This window comes from Macrotis lagotis, chromosome 3 (assembly GCF_037893015.1).
Source record: "Macrotis lagotis isolate mMagLag1 chromosome 3, bilby.v1.9.chrom.fasta, whole genome shotgun sequence".
In the NCBI taxonomy this organism is placed as follows: Eukaryota; Metazoa; Chordata; class Mammalia; order Peramelemorphia; family Peramelidae; genus Macrotis; species Macrotis lagotis.
Genome location: NC_133660.1, coordinates 121342132 through 121365550, shown reverse-complemented (window position 1 = coordinate 121365550; position 23419 = coordinate 121342132). Strand labels below are relative to the sequence as shown.

Sequence of the window (23419 nt, the reverse complement as noted above, 5' to 3'; positions counted from 1 at the left end):
TGGAATCCAGGAAGTATGGATTCAAATCCTATCTCTGACACATACTGGTTGTGAGCCCAGACCAAGTCACTTAATCTCTCAGTGCTCTCTGTACAACCTCCAGAGAAGATGCCCATTTGCCTTTTATATCAATGATATTTTACCTCCTGGTTCACTGCCTTGTCCTGCTAGAGGGGCTTGAGTAGCTCTATGAAATTATGAGCTATTCTGTGCAAGGTTACACAAGATGTCATAGTGAATGCTTCTGACAAAAGGTGATCCACTGGAAAAGGAAATCGCAAACCACTACAATATTTTTGCCAAGAAAACCCCATGGAAAGTATTAAATGGTTCTTGGAAACATGATAGTAAGATGGGGAGGAAACAAAAGAGGGGAAAAGGAAAGGAAAGAGTTCATATTGATCACTCTGCCATTAATATAAAAGTAGTAGGCAGCAAAGGAACCTGGAACATAGGAGCACCATTCTGGATTACAGCATCATAGCAAAAATTGAATGACTTATCTACCAATGACGTTAAAAGATCCAGTCCCTATCTCATTTCCCCTCTTCTGAATCAATATTATCTATTATCCTGAATTTAAATTTTGATTGGGACTGAGTGTTAAATCAAGTCAATAATCATTTCTTAAGCAAGTGCTACACTAAAGAGCTGTGCTAAACATTGGGGACACAAAAAATACAAAATAAGTACCTGCTCTGAAGAAGCTCACAATCTAATGGTGGATGGAGATATATACAAATAAAACTATATACAACAAAATACAGACAAAGGAGAGATTATCATAGAGGGGAAAGACTTCATTATTTAAAGAGATTAGGAAAGATTCTTGTAGAGGCCAGTTAGGCGGCACAGTGGATAAAGCACCAGCCCTGGAGTCAGGAATACCTGAGTTCAAATCCAGCCTCAGACACTTAATAATTACCTAGCTGTGTGGCCTTGGGCAAGCCACATAACTCCATTTGCCTTGCAAAAACTAAAGGAAAAAAAGATTCTTGTAGAGAGTGAAATTTTGTTTGTTTGGGACCTGAAGATTTGAGAAAAAAGGATGAAGTGTATGTGGAAGGGAGGGAGAGAATCTCTTGGGCAAGAACCCTAGTTCCTAAGCTCTGGTGGTTGGTGGATACAGAGAACTTCTAAAATAAGATTAATGGGAGGAGACTGAGACCATTGAAGAAAAATCTCACCTCCTTAAAATTTGGCCTAGAGTTAAGTAGATTTTTATGAAATCTCTTTTGCTGAGACTAAAACTCTGGTTACTAAAGCAGATTTGTGGTTGGGTAAGTGCAGCATTTCTAAAAATAAATGACTGAGAGATTAACTGATACAATTGTGCAATTGTGAAAGTGAGATCCTAAGATTCAGATCCCTGCTTATTCTACTTAAAGGAATCTTCTTGCCTTTACAATGCTGCTATATAAATCAGCTGGCTAAACTCTTAGTAACAAAAAAAATTCTTTCTCCTTCATTGTTCTATCTCCAACTACAATGGTTAATTGAAGTGCTTGTATTAACCACATTCTACATATCATGCATGCCTTTTCTCAATACTTTTTAATGACTCCCTATGGTCTAACAAATCAATCCCATACTCCTTACCCTGACTTTAGAGGCCCTCATAATCCAGCACCAACTCAACCTTCTGGTCTCATTTCACTCAACAACCCACACTTACCAAGCTCTGGGCTGCAATCAAACTGGACTATTCACCAACCCACAAACATCTCACATTGTTTTTGTTCTTGTAAATGCTGACAACTGAATAAAACAAACACAAAATGTTACCTAAGGTCTGAGAAAGAAGAAAGATAATAACCATGGATGGGGTGATTAGAGAAGACTTCAGTTAATCATACAAGCATTTATTAATCTCAACTATATTCTGGACACTTCACTGGGTGTTCAGCTTGCAAGTACAAAGAATGAAATGATTCCTAATTGGAAGGAGCTAACCTTCTAACAACAGAGACAAGAAGTGCATATAGAAATATATTTAGAATAATATAAATTAATACAAGGTAGTTTCAGAGAGAGGACATAAGAATTTGGGGAAATCAGGAAAGGTTTCTTTTAGAAGGTAAGGTTTGAGTTGTACCTTAAAGGAAGAAAAGTATTCTTACAGGTAGATGTGAAGAGAGAGAGCTTGTTTTAGGCAAAGGAAATTGAGGTTGTCCTTGCCAAGATTTGGGATGGGAAATGCACTGTGATAAAGAAGGAACAGAGAGAAGATCAGTTGGTCTGAGTGGCAGTGTAATAAAGTTCAATGAGACTGGAAAGATAGATTGGAGCCAGGATTCTAAAAGTTAAACAAGAATTTCTATTTTATCCAAGAGGCAATTGGAAGGAGGTGGCATTTGAACTGAATCTTGAAGAGGGTTTGGATTCCTAGCAGGAATGAAATGTGTTTTGGGTTCCAAAATTATGATTCCCAGGATAAGGTCAGGAGGACTAAACCTTTCTAGTAGCAGTAACAAAATAGTAACTAGCATTTCAACAGCAACATTTAAGGTTTACAAAGCACTTTACACATTTTAACTTATTTGATCCTTATAACAACCCCTGTATGATAGTTGCTAGTATTATGAGGAAATGCTAAGAATCTTACCAGGGGTCACATAAACAGTAAGCATATGAGATAAGATTATATGGAGGTCTTCCTATCTCCAAGTGGCCCCAGAACTCTATACGCTTTGCCAACCAGACAACTATCAAAAATCCTAAGGCTGCTAGGCTAGGTCTTTCTCAAGCACACAAGTAAATCCAGAAGTCATAAAAGATGAACCTAACCTTTCTCTTTCCTTAACTGGGAAGGGAGACAAAAGAGGGAAAAAGGAAAGGGTTCATTAATATGAAAGGAGTAGGAAGCAAAGAAACCTGGAACATAAGAGCACTATATTGGATCATAGAATCATAGCAAAAAACTTTAGATATTCTTTTGTCTAACCTCCTTGATTTGCAAATGAGAAAAGGAAGCCTAGATCAGGTCTAGTCATCTACCCAAGGTGGAGCAGTTGGTACAAAAACAAAAACGGTACAAAAAGCCTAAGTGATGGAAATGCTTTGTAGAGACTCCATTTGCAGTGCTTCAACAAATGGGATCATCAGTAGAAACAATTTATCTTGGCATCTTATGCTACAATCAAAAGTAATTGCTGATTTTGTAGACTGGTAGCTAGGTAGCACAGTAGCTAGAGTGCTGGGTCTGGAATCAGGAAGACTCTTCTTCCTGAGGTCAAATCTGGTCCCTAATACTGACTGTGTAACATTGGTTAAGTCACTTAAGTTTGACTCAGTTCCACATCTATAAAATGAGCTAGGGTAAGAAATGGCAAATCACTCCATTATCTCTGCTAAGGAAATCTCAAATAAGGTCACAAAAAATAGGACACAACTGAACAATAACAATTTTATAGATAGCAACCATCTCCACTTTCAATCTGTCTTTATTAGCAGATTTTCCCAATCCCTAAACTCTTCTCTGCTCTTCAACCCCCTTCCATCCTTCTGACCAAGCTGCCTAAAGGGCAGATGATTGCAGCTTAGCTACTGACTACAAAATATCCCTAGGAATAATTCTATGATGAGATTAAGGGGAGCATGTAGTCACAAAATGAGTAACAATGCTAACCAAACCCTTTGGATTTGTTGGCAACCTTGACTTTTTTATAGTATCTTTTTTCAAATTACTTGTAAAGAAAGTTTTCACTTTTTTCACTTTTATAAGATTTTGAATTCCAAATTTTTCTCTCTCCCTTTATTTCCTCCCCCCTCCCCAAGATGGTAAACAGTTTAAGATAGGCCAAATATGTCCAGTCACAGCAATCATATTTCCACATCGATCAAGTTGTGAGAGAATCAAAAACAAAAGAAAAAACTTCAAGAAAGAAAAAAACAAAAAGAAAAGAAAATATCTGCATTTCAGACTCCAAAGTTCTTTCTCTAGATAAGGATAGTATTTTCCATTATGAATTTTTTTGGAACTGTCTTGGATCATTGTATGATGTAGAAGAGCAAACTGTCATAGTTGATCACCACCCAATTTTCCTGTTACTGTGTACAATGTTACCCTGGTTCTGCTCTTTCACTCAGCATCTGTTCATGTAAGTCTTTCCACAACCTTGACTTTATTCTAATGAGCTAACTGGTTCATGGTTAAAAGGTTGTGTTGAGTAAGGAACGCCAAATGCAATTCTCTTTCAGGTTTGGCACTGAAGTTCCAACCCTATCTGGTTTATGATTAAAAGGGATTGGGTGCCTTTGAAGGACGTGGTTGAGCAATAAGACCCACCTCACAGAATGCTGAAACTAGAAGAAACTTAAGAGATCAATTAGTCCAGGCGTATCCATTTGAAACTGAGGAAAACCGACTGCGAAGCGGTTGTGTGATTTGCTGGAGGTCACTCAGGTAGTTAAGTGGCAGAACAGGGACTAGAAACCAGCTCTCCTGATTCCTAATCCAGTGATCTCTCCATTGTTTAACTGCTGCCTCCTGTTAATAATCTCCTCCCATTCAAGGGCTCATGGGATCATACGACTGAGATTTGGAAGAAATCTTAGAGGCCAACTAATGCAATCCCATCACTTTACAGATGAGGAAACTGAGACTCAGAGGGAGAAAGGAGCTTAATCCAAGACCACACAGGAAGACAGTATCAGAGCTGAAAATCAGACCCCGGTCCTCTGACTCCTTTCAGTGTTCCTTCCAACTGAAGGAACCTCGGGGAGGAAATGGTTAAAAGAAGTCTGAGCTCTCCAGTGCCTGGGAGGCACATGCTAGGCAGCCTCCTTGGGGCTGGAGGTTTGGGGTTGGTCTGGTTTTTATGGAGTGGAGGTGGAGGAGGGAAGTCTTTGGGGGCAGTAGGGGGAGGGAGGAGTGTGTTGCTTGGGAGTTTTCCCTTTCTCCCCTGATTTCGCCCCTGTCTCCTCATCCCTTTACTCTCGGTGACCAGCAGAGGTGGAGATTCTTATTCCCACTCAGCCAGACCGAGACGGGCGAATTTGGAAGACCTCCCCCCAAAAGCCACAGTGAGGAAGTTGGCGGCGGCGGCGGCGGCAGCTGGAAGGCTTAGAGCCTCGCAGCCACCTCTGGAGCCCGCGCCTGGAAGGACAGTCCTGCTCGCCTTGACTTTGTGGGGCTTCGGGAAGCTCATGCCTGAGACGGGGGCTCGGGCAGCTGCTAGTGCCCGGAAAACCTGCCCGGCGCGGACCTCCAGGGTATTTGAAACTTAAGCTTTTCGGGGACTCCAACCTGGAAGGGGAGAGGAGGGAGGGGGGGGTCGCTTGGAAAGCCGGGGTGAGGGGAGAGATAAGGGGTGGAGGTCGGAGTAGGGGTCTATGCAGCCCTTACTTTCAGAGCCACTGAGTCTGATAGAAACCTCCAGTTGGAGGCTGTCACAAATACCTGCAGAGTGGGCCCAGCCCTGGGGGAGCGGAGGGATGAACTCTGCAAATTTAGCCCTGCTGCTATTGATTCAGAGGGAGACTGCTGTCAGTGGAAGGCTATAGGGATCAAAAGCTTCTGAAGACTGGGGGGGGGGGGGGTTCAACTTTTAATCTTCGTTTGGAAAGTCGGGGCTCACTCTCTTTGTCTTTTCACTAGAACTTTTTTCTCCATCGTCTTTACTTAAGGGTTCCCCTACAGCCCTTTTATGCCCTCTCGTGCTTGAACACACTGATCCGAACAGATTTGCTTCTATCTTCTCCCCCCAGTCCCCCATTCTCTCCAGTGGAGAAGGTTTGGTGGAACAGGGGGAGGCGCCTGGTCTAAAGAGAGTTACAAACTCCAGGGCTGGGCATTTGGGAATCGAGTCTTGCCTGCGAACGCGTCTGGCTCCGAACAGGCGTGTCTCTTACTGAAGTCTCAAACATTTGGTTCTCGTGTCCACTGAGGAGTTGAAGGGGTCTGTGCACTTTCCCCAGAGATGCAGCCTTTCCCCAAGAGACCTAGCTTCTCTGGGGCTCCCATTGCTTTCACTCAGTCTAACTGAAGAAGTAAGGACGTGCTCTGATCATCCCTTGGGATTGCCCAGAAATTCACACATGGCAGTAACCCATTCACTCTTCTTCCTAATCGCCTTCCTTCCAACCAGTTGGTGTTTTCAAGTTGTCTAGAAGTTTGTTCTTTTTTCCCATGGAGTTGGGTTAATAATAATAATAAAAATCCCCTTCCACTTGGGGTTAATAATAATAATAAAAAAAAATCCCCTTCCACTTTAGGGTGTCAATCAAACAATACTAATTACCTTCACTGTAATTTCTCACAAGAAACCTTTTTCTGAGTTGTTGCTACTTTTATAAGGGGGGATTTCCAAATTGCTGATTAGAGGGGATCTTGTTGCTGAGAAAGATGTTGCTTTGATAGTTGAAGTCTCAGAACATGGAAGTTTCTAACTGGCCCAGTGGAAAGAGTTCTGTTCAATCACCTATCTGGAACTTACTGGAATCTTGGATTTTTTTCATCTACAAAATAAGGGAGTTGAATTAGATGATTTCTTAGATGATGATGAATTAGATGATTCCTTCTACCTCTAAATCTGTGGTCCTATAGTTCAGCACAATTATAATCTTGATGTCTGCAATATGGAAGAGGAGTTAACCCAGTTCTGTTTCACCCGCGAGGGTAAGACTTCAGCCTAGAAGTTGTATAAGAGTAAATTTAGGCTTGGTTGTAAAATGGAATTGCCCTCATTCTCCTCAAGAACCTCTTCAGAGGTTGGATGACCATTTGGTTCAGGACATTCATGGTCAGATTAAATAGCCTCTGAGTCCCCTTCCAACTCTGAGATCCCCTGATTCCATGTGGGAAAAGAGCTGCAGATGTTTTTAACATTTCTGTCCCAGAGTGCCAGTGGAAACCTAGGGTGGTCCTAACAGAGGCAAGAATTTTGCATTCCCAAAGGCCATCTCATGAACATTTAATAAATGCTGATTGAACTGATTTAAAAATCATATACCATCTTGCGTGTTCAAAATAAGACACGGACCCATCCTCAATTCATCACTCGTTATTAAGCACTTACTATATACCAGACACTATGCAAAAAACTCAACAACTTACACTAGAATGGGAAAGACAAACACACACACACACACAGTGAAAAGTACAAATATGTGCTTAGAGTTAAAATTCAAAATAGTTGGGGACAGAAGGAGTTGAGGAGATCAAGAAAGATTGTATGAATAAGATGACGTTTGAAGGGTTCTATGAGGAGAGGGCAAGGAGAGAGTGTATACATATATATATATATATATATATATATATATATATATATATATATATATGGATATGGATAAGGCGTGGAGACGAGAGATGAGAGTATCATATGAGAATGCCAGGTTGATTAGTTCAATGAGTCCAGGTTTTGAAAGACTTTAAAAAACTAAACAGAAGAGCTTATATTTTATCCTAGAGGCAATAGAAAACCACTTGAATTGATTTAATAGAGGATTTTCTGGAGCATGCTTAAATTAGTCTCATGGAACCCACCCCAGTATACTGCCTTGATCTAGCCACATATGTTTCTGAGTGGGCCGATAGAGAAATGATGATTAGTAAGAGTAGAGTATATGTGTGTGTATGTGTATATATGTATATATGTGTATATACATACATATATATATATATATATAGTAAATTTGAGGGGGGAGGTGAAATGTGAAGTTGGACTGATCCCAGGATAAGAACCCACAAACCTTGGCCTCATTAGCACCCTGCTGTAATCAGCCAAAGCTAATCAGTGCAAACTGGTGATGTTCAAAGCCTCTGGAGCAATTCTGATGAAAGATGTGATAGTGTCAGGCAATGTTAACTGTGATCCTATTAGAAGGCGGTCATGGGCAAGCAGCCCATTCCACTTCTGGGAAACTACATCTCTTTTTAGAAAGTTCAAACGCATGGTTCACCTGCAGTGGTCAAACTGAGAAGCTTTAGTATGGCACAGTCAGTCTTCCCTGCCCCTTCTCTTTGAGCAAAGAACTATGTTGCTTTGTCCATGGGACTTATAGCTGCTCAGCACCTCAGATTTGTTTGCTTCTCATAGACTCCATTGGGAATAAACCTCCTACATTTTGTGTTATAAAGTACAGAAGCTATGATGGGCATTCACCTTTCACCAAACTCTTGGGGCTAAGCATTTATCAGGATATATGAATCAGGACTCATAAACATAGGGGTTCCTTCAGATTAAATTCAATTAAACTCAAATAACTATGTTAGGTGAATATGAAAAAAAATCACCATCCCTTATCCATACTTTATTGGGGGGGGGGGATAACATAGACATAATAAACATAGATAGGCAATATGGTATAGAGGAAAGAGCATTTAGTTCAGAGTCAAAGGAAGTGGATTCAAATACAATTATGATGTGTGTGACCTTGAGCAAATTATTTAACTTCTCTGGGTTTCCTCTATGTTTCTGAACCTCTGTAGTCTATTTCAGACTTTAAAACTCTCCCAAGGACAAACCACAATTCCGAAGGACCAAAAATGAATCACATTACCTATCCACCTTTTGCCAGTCAAGTAATTGTCTTAAATAAAAGATACCTTTTTGGGAAACAATGGGAAAATTAGTTCTGCTTCACTATGAAAATTTGTTGGAGGGGTTTTCAGTTTCCTTTTTTTCTTTTTTTTAATTGAGAAATGAGGTGGTAGGTAGGAAGGAAAGAATAAATGCTTGTTAAATGAAAATATGATAAAAATTAAAATTTTAAAGTTCCTTTATCTCTAAATTTATAATCCTACAAATAAAATAGAAGACTTTTTTTTAAGGAGAGAGGACTAATAACTGGAAAGATCAAGAAAAATCTCTTGTAGGTAAGACATTTGAGCTGAACTCAATCAAAATTTTAAAATTCTTGTATTAGGGTAGAAATGTGCTACTACAGAGATTTAAAAAGACATTTTTATAAAATTGAGCTTACTTTTAAGGCATCTGACTATTTTATTATAACATCCATATTTAATAAAGTTCAATTCTGATGAAATTTTTAGAAGTTTTCTGATTGCATCATCCTTTAAAATTCATTTTCTTACCTTCTCTATCTTAGCAACCAGTGCTTTCTCCTCTCTGTGAAAAAATGAGTGCTGACAAAAACCAGTCCATATAACTGATGATCATAACATCAAGATAGATTGAGGGTTGGAAGGGTACTTGGAGTGAATGAAGAAACCCAGGCCCTGAAAAGTCACTACTCAGGGTCACATACACAATATAGTTTCCACAGCACCATGTTATTGTATAATAATAATTATGATAACAACTTTTACCTAATACTTTAAGATTTTATTTTATTTGACTCTTGCAACAACTATGTGAAGTAGGTTTTGATATTATCCTCATTTTATGGATGAGAAAACTGAGGCTGAGAAAGAGTAAATGACTTGAAAGAGGTCATGTAGCTAGTTTAGTGACTGGATTTGTACTCGTGTCTTCTTGACTCCAGAAGGTTGGCATTCTATCCACTCTGCTATTTGACAGTTGAAAGCAGGGGTCTTTTCTAAAGAATGTTTCTTTTGGTATTTTGTTAAATGTTCAGGCCAGCTTCATATTGAAATGCCTTACCAAGTTACAAAAGGTTCTCTCAGACCTTTGGTAATGGCAGTTTGATTTTATAGTCAAATGTCTTTTCCTTTCTCCTTACAGGTGAAAAAAGTGACTACACAAGACTAGTATTGTGAGACAGACTACTTTTGTTTCATTTCAAGATGAAAACACTTTATCTCAAGGCCTCTTTTTGGCTCCTGTTGGCTGGCTGTGTGGTTAGTGACAATCCTGAAAGTTATCAAACAAATCTGAGTGACCCTATGGATGATTTGACCACATTTCGTGGGACAGAGCCCAGTCTCCCCTTCACTACCCAGCGCCCCACTTCCTTGGTCCTGCCAAGTAATGGCTCAATGCGCAACTATTGCCCTCAGAAGACTAAAATCACTACAGCTTTCAAGTACATCAACACAGTGATATCGTGTGCTATTTTCATCGTTGGAATGGTGGGGAATGCGACTCTGCTCAGGATCATTTACCAGAATAAATGCATGAGGAATGGCCCTAATGCACTGATAGCCAGCTTAGCCTTGGGAGACCTAATCTATATTGTCATTGATATCCCTATCAATGTATTCAAGGTAAGTAGCAATGTAGATTGAACTGCAATTTATTTATATGTGATTACAAAGTCATGATCTTCTCGGGCCTCCATTATCTCTTGGCCATTCCTTCTGTTTACATTTAGAGCTATCCTCTGGTGCCTTATGGTGGAAAAGTTTTATTTTGAAAAGGAAAAAAAACATACTGCTTCTCTCCTAGTTAGTTGTTTTTGGAAAGTATCTTTGAAAGCATAGTCTTTGATAAAATAAATATTTTAAACTTCCCAATATTAATTGCAATCTTAATTTGATTGCTGGGTATATGTTGTACAAAAAGGAATACCAGAGACCTAATGAATTTTCAAGAAAGAAATGGACTTTTTTTTCTCCTCAGTTGTCTGAATAATTCAGGGAATCAGATTTTTCACAATTATTGTAATGTTATAGCTGTGTTGACCTGATTGCCCCATATTAGTAGACTTGGCAGAGCAGATTCCCAAAATATGGATTAATTTAGTGCCTTTAAAGAAACAATTTTTTGAGAAAGGAAGAAGTTTTTACATTTAAACTTAGTAAACTTCATAGAGCAAGCTTGGAACATGAAGAGAATGCTTGAAGCCAGAAAGATCTGGGTTCAGATTTTGCCTCCATCACATTGGCTACTTAACCCTAGAAAAGTCACTTAATCTGCATGATTCAAACAAACTCAGTAGGAGAGACAAGCCATGTACAATTCGCTTTCTGCTTTGGGATAGTGAATTCCCACACTGAAAAAAATCACAGATCCTTCTGTGTTAACTGTTTAAAGGATTAGAAATAGCTTATCTTTTTACCAACATAGACACTATTAGTACAGACACAAGCCAGAAAAGATTTGATTCTCTGTTTTTTCACCCTAAACATGCTAGGAGAAAAGGAAGACTGTAATTTTAATTTGTTTCAACTGCAGATTTAAAACCTAAGACAATTCTTCTCCCAATGATTAGATGAAATTCAAATTAATTTTTTAATGTAATACTCTACTTTGTAGAGTAATTATGGTCATACATGTAAGGCTTGACTTATGTGAGTGTTTTATATCTTTTTTCTGTTTTGAAAATATTATCACTCCCTTTCACTGTCTCAACCCCACCCCCCAAAAATAGTAACAAAACCCCATATAATCCAGCAAAACAAATTCCCACATTGACCTTGCCCAAAATTGCATGTCTCATTCTGTATTTTCAGTCCATTACCTCTCTGGCTAGAGTAGGTAGAGTGATTCATTTTTCAGACCTCTGGATTTGTGGTTTATCATCACATTACACAGACGAAATATTCCACTTATTTGCCCTAAACAAAATCAAAAGCTCTACTATTAGATCACTGTCTTAGGATCATAGATATAAAGTTGGAAGGAACCTCAAGGACTGTCTAGTTCAATCCCCTCTTTAGTAGAAGAGAAAAGCCAAAAAAGTTGAGGTGTGTTTTGGGTGACAGTTAACAGGTGAATGATAGGGAGATTTGAAGCTAAGTCTTCCAAACTTGAAATCTAATACCTTGTCCTCTACAATTGCTACCCTAAGACCAAACAAGTAATAAGTGATGGAACCAGACCTTTGTCTCTCCCCTTTGTTTTTTGTATTTTTCTTCATTTTGTTGTGGTTAGAAACAATAATATGTAGGATTATATATTATAGGCCCTCCATAAAACATTATTTTAAGTTCAAACATTAATTTGTCCATTGAATATGTGGTAAATTTTATGTGATTAACAGTGAATGGACCTATCATACTGTAAAGAAATCAAACCCCTGGCATAAACATGGGAGGCAATATGAGAAGAAGAAAATAATGGAATCAGAAAGACCTGGGTTTAGATCTCACTAGGTATGTGTGTGGCCTAATCTCTTAGTATTTTGGTCCAATTCTCAAAACTATGAGATAAAATTAATTTCCAATATATGTTAGTGACAGAAATTTCCACAATGAGAATTCTTTAAACCAATGAAATCATTCATCCAGACCAAAAAACATGAATGACACAATGAAAATGATGATCAAAATCTACATTTATTTTGCAATTTACAAACATTACAAATGGGAAAGTTCCAAACAATAGAAAAACATTTCATATTAAATAAGGTAAAGTTAGACTATATCAAATACTTTACATGTTTGTTTTGTTATAGGATCTTTTCCCACCCTGGGGACAAACTCATGTGTTTCCTATTGGAACTTAAAATGGCAATTCCTTAAAGAACTTTGATAAAAAAAAAATTCTTAATGTGGAATTAATTTAAAATGCTTTGTATTCCTTAGAGAAAACTTGTCTTACTTTTCTTTTCTTAAAAATGTCTCCTGAATTTTTCACAAAATAACTTAAATTGAATTCTTTTTCAAAGCAGTTGTGAACCTATCACATAGGGCTTGAAACAAACAGTACTAGAACTAATGATGTCCATGTCCATTCTTTAATGACACCATTTTAAAAAAGTTGAAATCATGTGTAAATAAAAAGAGATTGAACTCTGTAATCTAAACCAGCCATATTAATTACTGCTATTGATGTGTGTGTTTTTTCCAACACATTTTTATTTGATCATAAATTTTACAAGGTATCAAGTAAATCATGTTAGTACTATCTGACTCTGGTGTTTGATCAGTCAAAAAATAAGTTTTTATTAATGTTCTGTGTGTGCCAGGCCCTATACTAAGTACTGGAGAGAGTCAGCGACTGAGAGTTAGGGGGAGAAGGGAACTGGGAAAAAATCTTATGATCTTCTTTCTATAAAGGAACATTTAATCCAATCTTATTTTGCATATGTAATAACTCACTTAACCATCTTTATTTTCTATAGTCCTCCTTCTTGAATAAGAAATTTCCCTATAGTAATTTCAAGTCTACCTAGAGGCACAGTGATACACCATTCATTCTAATGATGAGTAGTTATGGACCAATCAGTAAACAAAAATAAAACCTTCACTTTTAGAGTCATCTTTCCTAACTCTTACTATGACTTTTTCACTGAGTTCACAGACTGGATATGCCATCTGAATAAAATCCCTGGTTAAGAAAAGTCTTGAAATACTCGAAAATCTTTCTAGGCCATGGACTCCTGAGGTCCCTTGTCCTTGTTAAGGGGTCAGTTATAGTATATTTGATAGTACTTTCAAGACCAGAGAATCATAGAATTTGGCACTGGATGGGAACTTAGAGGCCATTGAGTCTACTTCCATCATTTTACAGATGCAGAATCTCAGGAACAAAAGGATTAAGGGACTTGCCCAGTACAATACAGTTTGTATTCCACTTTTACCTGTAAAATCATCTCTCCATTTTGGTCTGACTTCTACAGTGCAAATTCAGAGAAAAACTAATGAATTTCCCATCTCATTTATCAGTGACCCATGATAAGTGTAAAAGTATTAGGTGTTCCATGGTCTTGGTGAACCCTACTCAAAGCAAGCTTAAGCCACTGTTATCTCACATAATATTATAAATCAACTGACGGGACACAGTCAAAATGACCACAGGAAAGATCAGCTTTCAAACCCAGGCAGAAAGTCTCAAGATTTTAAATATGTATGTGATAAGTTTATGTACTCAGTCCTAATTATTTTCCCCTACAGAAGTACTTTTTCTTAAGCAAATTTCCACTGAATGAAGTTTGTCAGTGGATCAACATGAATGACCAGGCCCAGACCATTGCATTTTTCTCTTTTTGTTCAAGAACTTTCAATGGCTTTTTCCTACTGTCTCAATCTAAATGAGTGATTTGTGCTTTAGGCCCTCATGATCAAGTCCCAATGTAACCTGCCACCCAACTTCCACATGAGTTCTTAGATCCATCAAGGCTAGTCTCTTTCTCATATATTGTGATCATTTTTATCTATGTTCTTTCTTTCTGAATCATCTTTTTTATTGGCAATTCTTTTTTCAATATAGCAAAGAACTGGAAACTCAGAAAGTTCCCAGTGGGGAATGGCTGAATAAATTAAGATATATGAATGTAATGGGATACTATTATGCTTTTAGAAATGATGAAAGGGATGATTTCAGAGACACAAAGATTTGTATGAAATAATAGAGAGTGAAATAAACAGAATCAGGAAAACAATTTAGAGAATAAAAATATACTGCCTGAAGTATCTTTTTTACTCTCCCAAATTTTATTCTTTCAAGCACAGTTCAAGTACTGACACCTCTATAAATCCATTCCTGTCAATTCCACAATCAACCTTGACCTTTCCTTGTCTCTGAATTGCTGCTTAAGGTTTTATTATCTATTTTTCTGTTCTATACTCTAATATATACTTCATTATTCTCTCCCAATCTCTGTCAGTCAGTCTATTCTCCACCAAGATTAGATTATAAATTCATTAAGGTTAGGAACCACTTCTTCTATTCCTCTTGTATTTGTTTTGCTTCTAGATCAAGAAGGGGAAAGGGGGAGAAAGAGAGGGAAGATGGCAGAATGCCCAGAGTGGGGGGGGGGGACATGAAGCATCGTCTAGGACTGGCTACATAATGTTGAACTAAATAATTTTGCCCTCATTCATTAATCCAGAAAGCTCACCCTTAAGGAGGAGTCCTTATTCTTGGTAGGTTAACTGACCTATGAAACCTTGAGGCTGGACACAAACACTGGTTGGTGGGGGGGGGGGGGGGGATGGAGCCAGAGTTTAAGTGTCAAAGAGCTAAGAAGCCTCAGTTCCTTTGTGTCTCAGTCCTGTGTTCTTTACCTGATAGGAGACTGCTTTTCAATTATTTCCTATTTGTTTCTTACCAAGCAGACAAATGTAATTTTTATTCTTGGTGAAAATGTTGAATTTATACTTCTCTAAGAAATTTCTGAATTCCAAGTTCTTTTTTTATGGAGAATGAAAGGACAAAGTACTGTACAATAAGATAATCTCAGAAAGAAACAAAGGAGGGTACACATTGCCTTACGTGAAGGATTTACAGGCCATAAAGTAATAATATAGATCTAAAGCTAGAAGAGAGTTCAAAGACCATCTAGTTCAATCTCCTCATTTTATAGATGAGAAAACTGAGGCAAAGAAGGCTCAAGGAACTTAGATAAGGTCAAAGAGGTATGTAAAAGAGGCAGAATTTGAACACATGTCTTCAGATTCCAAAACTAAATTTTTTCCCACTGTCTAATAATGACTGACATTTATATAACAGCCTAACGTTTGCTAAGCACTTTTCTTCCAAAAACTCCATAGGACAAATATTACTATTATTATCCCTGTTTCATAGATGAGGAATCTGATATTCAGAGATTTGAAGTGATGTCCTCAAGGTTACACAATCAACAAGTGATAAAAGTAGGTCTCGTCTGACTGCTGATCCAGAACTCTCTCCACAATTCCACAAGTTAATGTGATAGTAAAGTAGAGGGCCAGTCTGGAAGTCAGAAAAAGCTGTCTTCAGGTCCAATATGTGACATATGGTTGTGTGACTAGGAGAATGATACTTAAACCATTGGTTACCCCAAGCAACTTTCTAAAGCTGTAAATCTCATACCAGTTGCCAGTCTGCTTTGGTTAATAGTTTCACATAGGGAGTCCCTCTCACTAATGAGCTTATAGAACCAGACCAAACACATTGTAAATCAAACAGGTAGCATTAAACAAGGAGAATAAAAATAAGTGAAAGAACATTAGTCAGTCTCCCAGTTTCTCAAGCTCCTCCTCCTGATTGTAATATCTTGGCACCTGGTGATTTTGACATCCCAAGAAAAGAGTCTGGTGATAGCACCAAGGCTTATTAAAAATAGAAGACAGGAGCGGTGGCTAGGTGGCGTAGTGGATAAAGCACCAGCCCGGTAGTCAGGAGTACCTGGGTTCAAATCCGGTCTCAGACACTTAATAATTACCTAGCTGTGTGGCCTTGGGCAAGCCACTTAACCCCGTTTGCCTTGCAAACCCCCCCCCCCCAAAAAAAGTAGAAGACAGGGCAGCTAGGTGGCTCAGTGGATAGAGCACCAGCCCTGGAGTCTGGAGGACCTGAGTTCAAAGTCAATCACTCAATCCCATTGCCTTAAATAAATAAAATTAAGGTTTGCATCAACTTTCTAAAATATCCAAATCATGCTCTTCAACTAAAATTGATTATATATTCTTTCCAACAAATAATTTGATATTTTAGAATTAGAGATATCCAGAAGTTAGAGAAAGCAATTGGTCTATTTATAAAATGTTTGTAACTATCAAATTATCAACAATGGCCAAAAGGGGGCAGCTAGGTGGGGCAGTGGATAGAACACCAGTCCTGGAGTCAGGAATACCTGAGTTCAAATCCAGTGTCAGACACTTAACTGAGGCAAAGAAGGCTCAAGGAACTTAGATAAGGTCAAAGAGGTATGTAAAATACCTAGGGGTGTGGCCTCGGGCAAGCCACTTAACCCTATTGCCTTGCAAAAACTAAAAAAAAAAAAAAAAACCAATGGCCAAAAAAATTAAAACATTTCCATGTTGCTTCCCCCATTCGATTGTGAGGTCCTTGAGAGGAGGAACTGTCTTTATTATCTTTATAGGTATGGTATAGTGCCAGTACAGTCGCTATGAATTCATAAGTACTTAACAAAGCATGTTGAGGGGCAGCTAGAGGCACAGAAGATAGAGCATTGCCCCCTGGGGTCAGGAAGGCCTGAGTTAATCTGGCCTCAGATCCTTTAAAAAAAATTTATCTATCTGTGTGACCTTGGGTAAGTCACTTAACCCCACTGCCTTGCCAAAAAAAAAAAAAGCATGTTGATCGACTTACTGGATAATACCTAGAGAACTAATAACTAAAAAGTTTCTTCATCTCTAAAATGAGGGGTAAAATTTGTGACCTTTAAGGTACCTTCTAGGTCTAGGTCAATTATCCTATGATCCTTCCTCTATGATTCCTATATGTGGAAAGAACAGATGTCTGCTCATCAAAGCAGAGAAAATAATAAACAAATTAATGAATTATCCTTTTATTCACACTTCAAACAAACTCTGTATTGTGTTTGTGCATTGGAGCTCCAATATAGGTCATTGGTGGAAATTTATTCATAAAATGTGGGTTATATTACACAAACTTCATACTCAACCAAGACTTTTATATACTAACATCTGGTATCAAGACGCAAAAGATGTTTAAACAAAGGGCTGCTTCACATTGTGAAGGTTAGTGGATATATATCTGGCTCAAACAAGAACCAGCACACCCCTTTAACATATGTTTCCCAGGATTCTGTAACTAAAGAACCTGTGGGGTTCATTTATACCCAGTTACTTTAAGCATTGATTAGATTCTTGGGTTGAAAGCTGCTAGACTACTCAATGCTGGAATTTTGAAGCTATAGACAGCTTATTCATGTTCAGCTTAAGTCATTTTGTTACAAGCAAATGGACAACCTAGAGTGGTCAGAAGAACTCAATAAACTTTCTTATGGTTTGGTATTTCCCTCCTTTTTCTCTCATCTCATACTGGTTTAGAACCAGAATGTTTTATGGAAGTAGGACACCTTTAAATGTTCTATGATCCCCATGATCCCTATGCTTTCAACTCTGTCATTATAAGATCATAGATTTAGGATTGGAAGGGATCTTAGAGGTCATTGAATCCAAGCCTGCCTTTCAGATGAGAAAAGTGAGGCTCAGAGTGCTCCAGACAGATAGTATCTAAGACAAAATTTGAAAATTTGAACTACTTTCCTGATTTCAAGGCCAACACTATTCCACTATACGAGACATCTCTTGTTCCTTTTCCCAGAGACCCCCTTTTTATTTTTTTTTTTAGGTTTTTGCAAGGCAAATGGGGTTAAGTGGCTTACCCAAGGCCACACAGCTAGGTAATTATTAAGTGTCTGAGACCGGATTTGAACTCAGGTACTCCTGACTCCAGGACTGGTGCTTTATGCACTGTGCCACCTAGCCGCCCCCAACCCCCTTTTTTTATTTCTAAACAAAGTTCAGAAGACTTTACTTTGAGACTGTGTCAGTCTTTAAATATTTCTTCAGTCTTTTGTTTCCTCAAAGATCCACCATTATTACAAGTTGCAAAAGCCATTGCCAATAGTTTTAAGTGGGGAAAAGGGGAGAAAGGAAAACTAAGCATTTTTATTTTATTATTTTACTTTTATCCTAAATACATCAAAAAACATTTGTAAGTTGGTTGCTAGAGAGGTGGTAGTCCTGTTTTATCCTACTCTGATCAGACAACGTTTGGAATATTGTGCACTGTTTAGGGAGTAATAATTTAGGAAGAATACCAATAAGCTGCCAGCTATGCCATGGCAGGTGGTAAAATGGAGAGAGCTCCAGACCCAGAATCAGGAAGACTCATCTTCATGAGTTCAAATCTGGCCTCAGACACTTCCTAGCTGGGTCTAGGCAAGTCACTTAACCCTACTTGCCTCAGTTTCCTCATCTCTCTAAAATGAAAAATAAATCCCAAGCCACTCTAGTAGCTTTGCCAAGAATACCCCAAATGGTATCATAAAAAATTGGATATAATTGAACGATAATAACTAATAAAGTAGATGGTACCAAAGAAGAACAAGCAGGATGGTGAGAGGTTTTTAAGATCATGCCAAATGATTATCAGTTAAAAGAATTAGGGATTTTTAGCTAAGAGAAGAGAAGACTAAGTGTGATATTTTCTCTATGAAACAATTCAAGGTTGTAGAATTAGAGAAATTCAGAAGTTAGAAAAAGAAATTGGGTCTATTTATGAAATGTCTGTAGCCCTATGGATCAATTAGAACATCAATGGCAAAAAAAATTTAAAATATTTCTGTGTTGTCTTTCTCATCAAATTGTAAGCAGGGACAGAGAGCCTAGAGGGGGAAAAAAAGACTGAAACGGGACACAGTAATTATTTCTAAATTTCTGAAGTTTATGTGGGAAAGGTTTAGATGCATCCAGCTTGGCCACAGAGAGCAGAGTCAACAGAAGTGGGTAGAAGCTGCAAAAAGATAAACATAGAATTGATGTCAGGAAATACTTCCTAACAATTAAAGAGACCCAAGAATAATGGACTATCTTGGGGAACTGGGTATTCTGCTGAAGAGATTCTTGCTTCTCTTCTCCCTTGTCTTCTTTTCTTTGGTTTTGGTTTTGGTTTTGTGAGGAAATGAGGTTAAGTGACTTACCCCAGGCCACACAGCTAAGTATCTAGTGTCTGAATCCAGATTTGAACTCAAGTTCTCTTGACTCCAGAGTCAGGGATTCATTCACTGAACCACCTAGCTGCCCCACAAGATTATTGATTGAGTATATGTTGAACTATGACCTCCAAGATCCCTTCCAACTCTGAGTCTCTATGATCTGTTCTCTAGGCTGAGAGACAGGGACAGAAAGGAAAACCCTGTCTAGAAGCAACAAGTGGTGACAGGGAAAAGGAAAACAGCAAAGCCTTTCCTCTAGTCCTTGGAAGAAAAGGAAAATGGTGACAAGGAGATAGCCCAGCTTGGGAAGTATCTTAAGAAGCTTACACGGGCAGAAAGTCAAACAAAATGATCCCCCAATAGCAGTCAAGAAAAATTGTTATTAATTAAATGTTTAAGTAATGTTTATTGTAGTCATAACAGTTTTGTATGGTTAAAAGCACAGACCCTAGGAGTCAGGAAACTTGAGCACTAGATTGATCCTGCCATTAACTGCCATATCATCTTAAGAGTGTTATTTTGACTTCTTGGGGATTCATTTTCCTCATTTATAAAATATGAGGATCAGAGTAGATGATCTCTAGGGAACCATCCAGCTCTCAGATTTCATGCTTTTATTTTATTCTATGATTTTATAGTAAACTTTTTGTTTTAGGTGACTTTTCTCTTGGGTAAAGTGTTTTTAAAACCTGTTGAGAAACTTTATAGATAAGTCATGTAAGAGAAGAGACCTCAGATCTCCTCTACTATGTATATGGCAAGTAGTAATCTAGACTTTGCTTGAAGACTTACTGGGAGCAGGATCCCCCTAGCACCTGAGGCAATTTATTCACCTTTTAAATAGCTGGGGTTTATCAAGAAGTATATCCGGACCTCATCTAATTTGGCTCCTGGGCAACTTCGACCCAGTGCTCCCAATTCTACTCTTTGAGACCAGGAAGAACAAACTTGAGGAGAAGAGTGGTGTTCACTCTTGTCAAAGATGACACATTGGAAGCCTATCATGGCCCCCTGCCTAAGTAACTTTGGAGAAGAAGATCCTTAACTTTTCTACATTTATAAAATGAAGTATTTGCCAAGGTGATATTTAATGCCCTTCCCAGCTCTCTAAATGTATGGTCATAAGTGTGATTTCAATGTCTATTACTATTAGATTCAGAACAAAATGTTCCTATTTCAAGTTACAATAGAATAATGGTTCATTTTTGGTTTTTGACCCATTGTTGGTGATATTCCTGTGTTGTTGTTTTTGTTTATATTAATGTTGTTGATATAGTTCTAATGCAAAAAAATTGGGCAAAAATACAATATCCAATTCAACATACTTTCCATGGGAAAAGAGGATCCATTTTTACAAAATTTTCAAGGAATTTTCCAAGTGTGAACTGCCTATGTATATCTCTGGTGGAAAAATCTAAAGCAAATGTGGAAATTGTAATGATAGATTTAGAATTAGGAGTGACTTTTATTTTACTTTTTTTAAGATTTTATTTATTTTGAGTTTTACAATTTTTCCCCTAATCTTACTTCCCTCCCCCCACCCCACACAGAAGGCAATTTGCCAGTCTTTACATTGTTTCCATGGTATATATTGATTCAAATTGAATGTGATGAGAGAGAAATCATATACTTAAGGAACAAACATAAAGTATAAGAGATAGCAAGATCAAACAATAAGATATCAGGGGGTTTTTTTTCTAAATTAAAGGTAATAGTCCTTGGTCTTTGTTCAAACTAGGAGTGACTTTTAAGATCACTTTAGCCAACCTCCTCATTTTACAGAAGAGGAAACTGAGACCTAGATTTTCTAATTCCACATCTGCCATTCTTTCTAAGGAGCTCTTCTGTCTACCTCACCAGAAAGTTAGTTATTACCTTGATTTCCATATGCTATTTGACATCATGAGAAACTACCCATCTTTCCTGTTTAAAACTGATTGTGGGGGCAGCTCCATGGTTCAGTGGATAGAGCACTGGCCCTGGAGTCAGGAGGACCTGAGTTCAAATCCAGTCTCAGACACATAATAATTACCTAGCTGTGTGACCTTGAGCAAATCACTTAGTCCCACTGCCTTGTGAAAAAAAAACTTATTGTGTCTCATCCTTCTCATATGCCTAGAAGATTATTATTTCAGTTGCTATTTAGTTGGTCATTTGGTATCTTGCACACAATTTGATCAATAAATACTTGTTGAATTGGTTTGATTAGATCCTGTACTACTCTAATTTCTTTTAAAAATTCATTTAAATTTTAAAAATAATAATTAAGTCATAGTTTACCTTAGGATCTACCAATTATTTTTCAAATTTTGTTTTATTTGGCTTTCACAGCAATCTTTTGGGGTTAGGTACTCCTATCTCCATTTTACAGATGGGGAAACAGGTTTAGAAGTTGATTTACCTGTGGTTTAGAGCTAGTAAATGACAAAGGTAGGCTTCAAACTCAGGTCTTTCCTGACTTCAAGATTAACAATTTCCACTCCAATATACTATTTCTACAAACCTCTACCTAGAGACTCACTTGATCTAAACACACTGCATAAGTGAGTTAATCAAATTGCCCAATAGATTCATATGCAATGTACATATTGGTTCTCCTGTCCTGCCTCTTCAAAAAAGAGAAAGGACTTACGTTATTAATTGCTTTAAAAGTGTAGCTGTAATCACAATCACAAGCTAAATATTGGAGCAGTATTCTATGAGATTAAAGAGATCAAATTGCTCCCATAACTGAGGCTTCTGTCCATTTAGCAGTGAGATGTATTCCAGCTGGAACTTTTCCCAGTATGTATATGATATTGTAAAACAAGCATCCTGTAAAAAAAAAATGCCTTTCCCACACACTCATAATTCTTAAATTTTGTAATTTTTGATGCCTTTTGCTTTTATTTTTGCCATTTTCCTGATTAATTCTTCCCTTTGAAATCTTTGCAATAAGGAAAACAAATTGTTACAGTGACTACATCTGACAGAATATACAGATCTCAGTCCTGTAGAATATCACCTCTCTATTCATAGGAGGAAAGTGTTTTATCTTCAGTTCTCTAGAAGCAAATCGGTCATTGGAATTGATCTGAATTCTTATTTCTCTTATTGCTTCATTGAAGTGATTGTGTATGTCACTTACATGATCAGGTTTTTTCCCATCATATTAGCAGTTCATATGCTATCAGTTCCCATGATTTCAGAATTAAATCCTGAAAGAAAATTTCATCTGGGACCCTTTTTCAGATTTCTGTGTCATCCTCCACACTAAGAATGTGTCTTCTAGTCCATAAATCTGAGAGAAGCTTCTACAAATTAAAACCCCCTTTTCTTTTGTAGTAAAATTCTGAAATGGCAACAGTTCTTTTTCTATATGGTTCGATCTGCATGGAGACCAAATTCATTTCCTGTATCTCCAGCTCAGCCCCTACAAAGCTGGCCCTTTCCATGATTTTTTCTAAACACATACATGGAAATATAGCTTAGATTCAGGCCTGAAATATAGCAATGACTCATGATCAGAACAAACTTGCATATATCAAAGATTTGCCTTGTTTCCTTCACAAAGCACAGAGGAATGCAACCTTCACTTGCTGTGCTTGTGCTAGGAAAAGCGTACATTGCAAAATAAATTTTCAAAATCCAACAACTGCAGACTCTGGGTTGATAGAGTTGCAAAATGATTACCCCACTTTTGTATATTTTTTTAAAGTTCCTGTCTGGAAGCTTTCAGAGTCCCTTCCATCCACCCATACCTCCACATCTGACTGTTCATTTCCTGTGTCTGGGAATCTTATGCTCTTTCTCATAGTTATGTTAAGTAATTAGTCTCTTGTGAGATTACTCTCCTAACCAGCAGCATGTGGCTAATGGCAGAGCTGTTCCCACTTCAACAATGGCCACAGCAAATCATCATAGCTAACAAATTGTTCCCCTGAACTAGGGAGGCCAGGAGGTCAGGAACCCAGGAGCCCAGGTTCTGTTGGGTTCCTATTAGTTAGGTGTTGAGATGAAAAATCATTTTATATTCTTCTTTACCTTGCCATACATTTGGGTATGTGAAAGAGTTTGTTTGTCCATTATTCAAAAGTAATAAACATATGTCATTGCAAAAATAGCTTGTATCACAGCTTGCATTTTTTATGTGAAAAACTCATGACATTTCTTTTTCTAATATTTTATTTATTTATTTTTCTAGTTACATACAATGGTA

General features: G+C 37.7%; 1 protein-coding gene across 1 annotated transcript in view; it reads left to right on the top strand.

The window, feature by feature from the left end:
- Nucleotides 1-4822: 4822 nt before the first annotated feature.
- Nucleotides 4823-23419, top strand: part of EDNRA (endothelin receptor type A) — an 87379-nt gene continuing 68782 nt past the window's right edge. The window contains exons 1-2 of the mRNA XM_074229175.1: nt 4823-5214; nt 9648-10129. Of these exons, the coding sequence (XP_074085276.1) occupies nt 9710-10129 (420 nt within the window). The 5' untranslated portion in view covers nt 4823-5214; nt 9648-9709. The remainder of the gene's footprint in view (nt 5215-9647; nt 10130-23419) is intronic.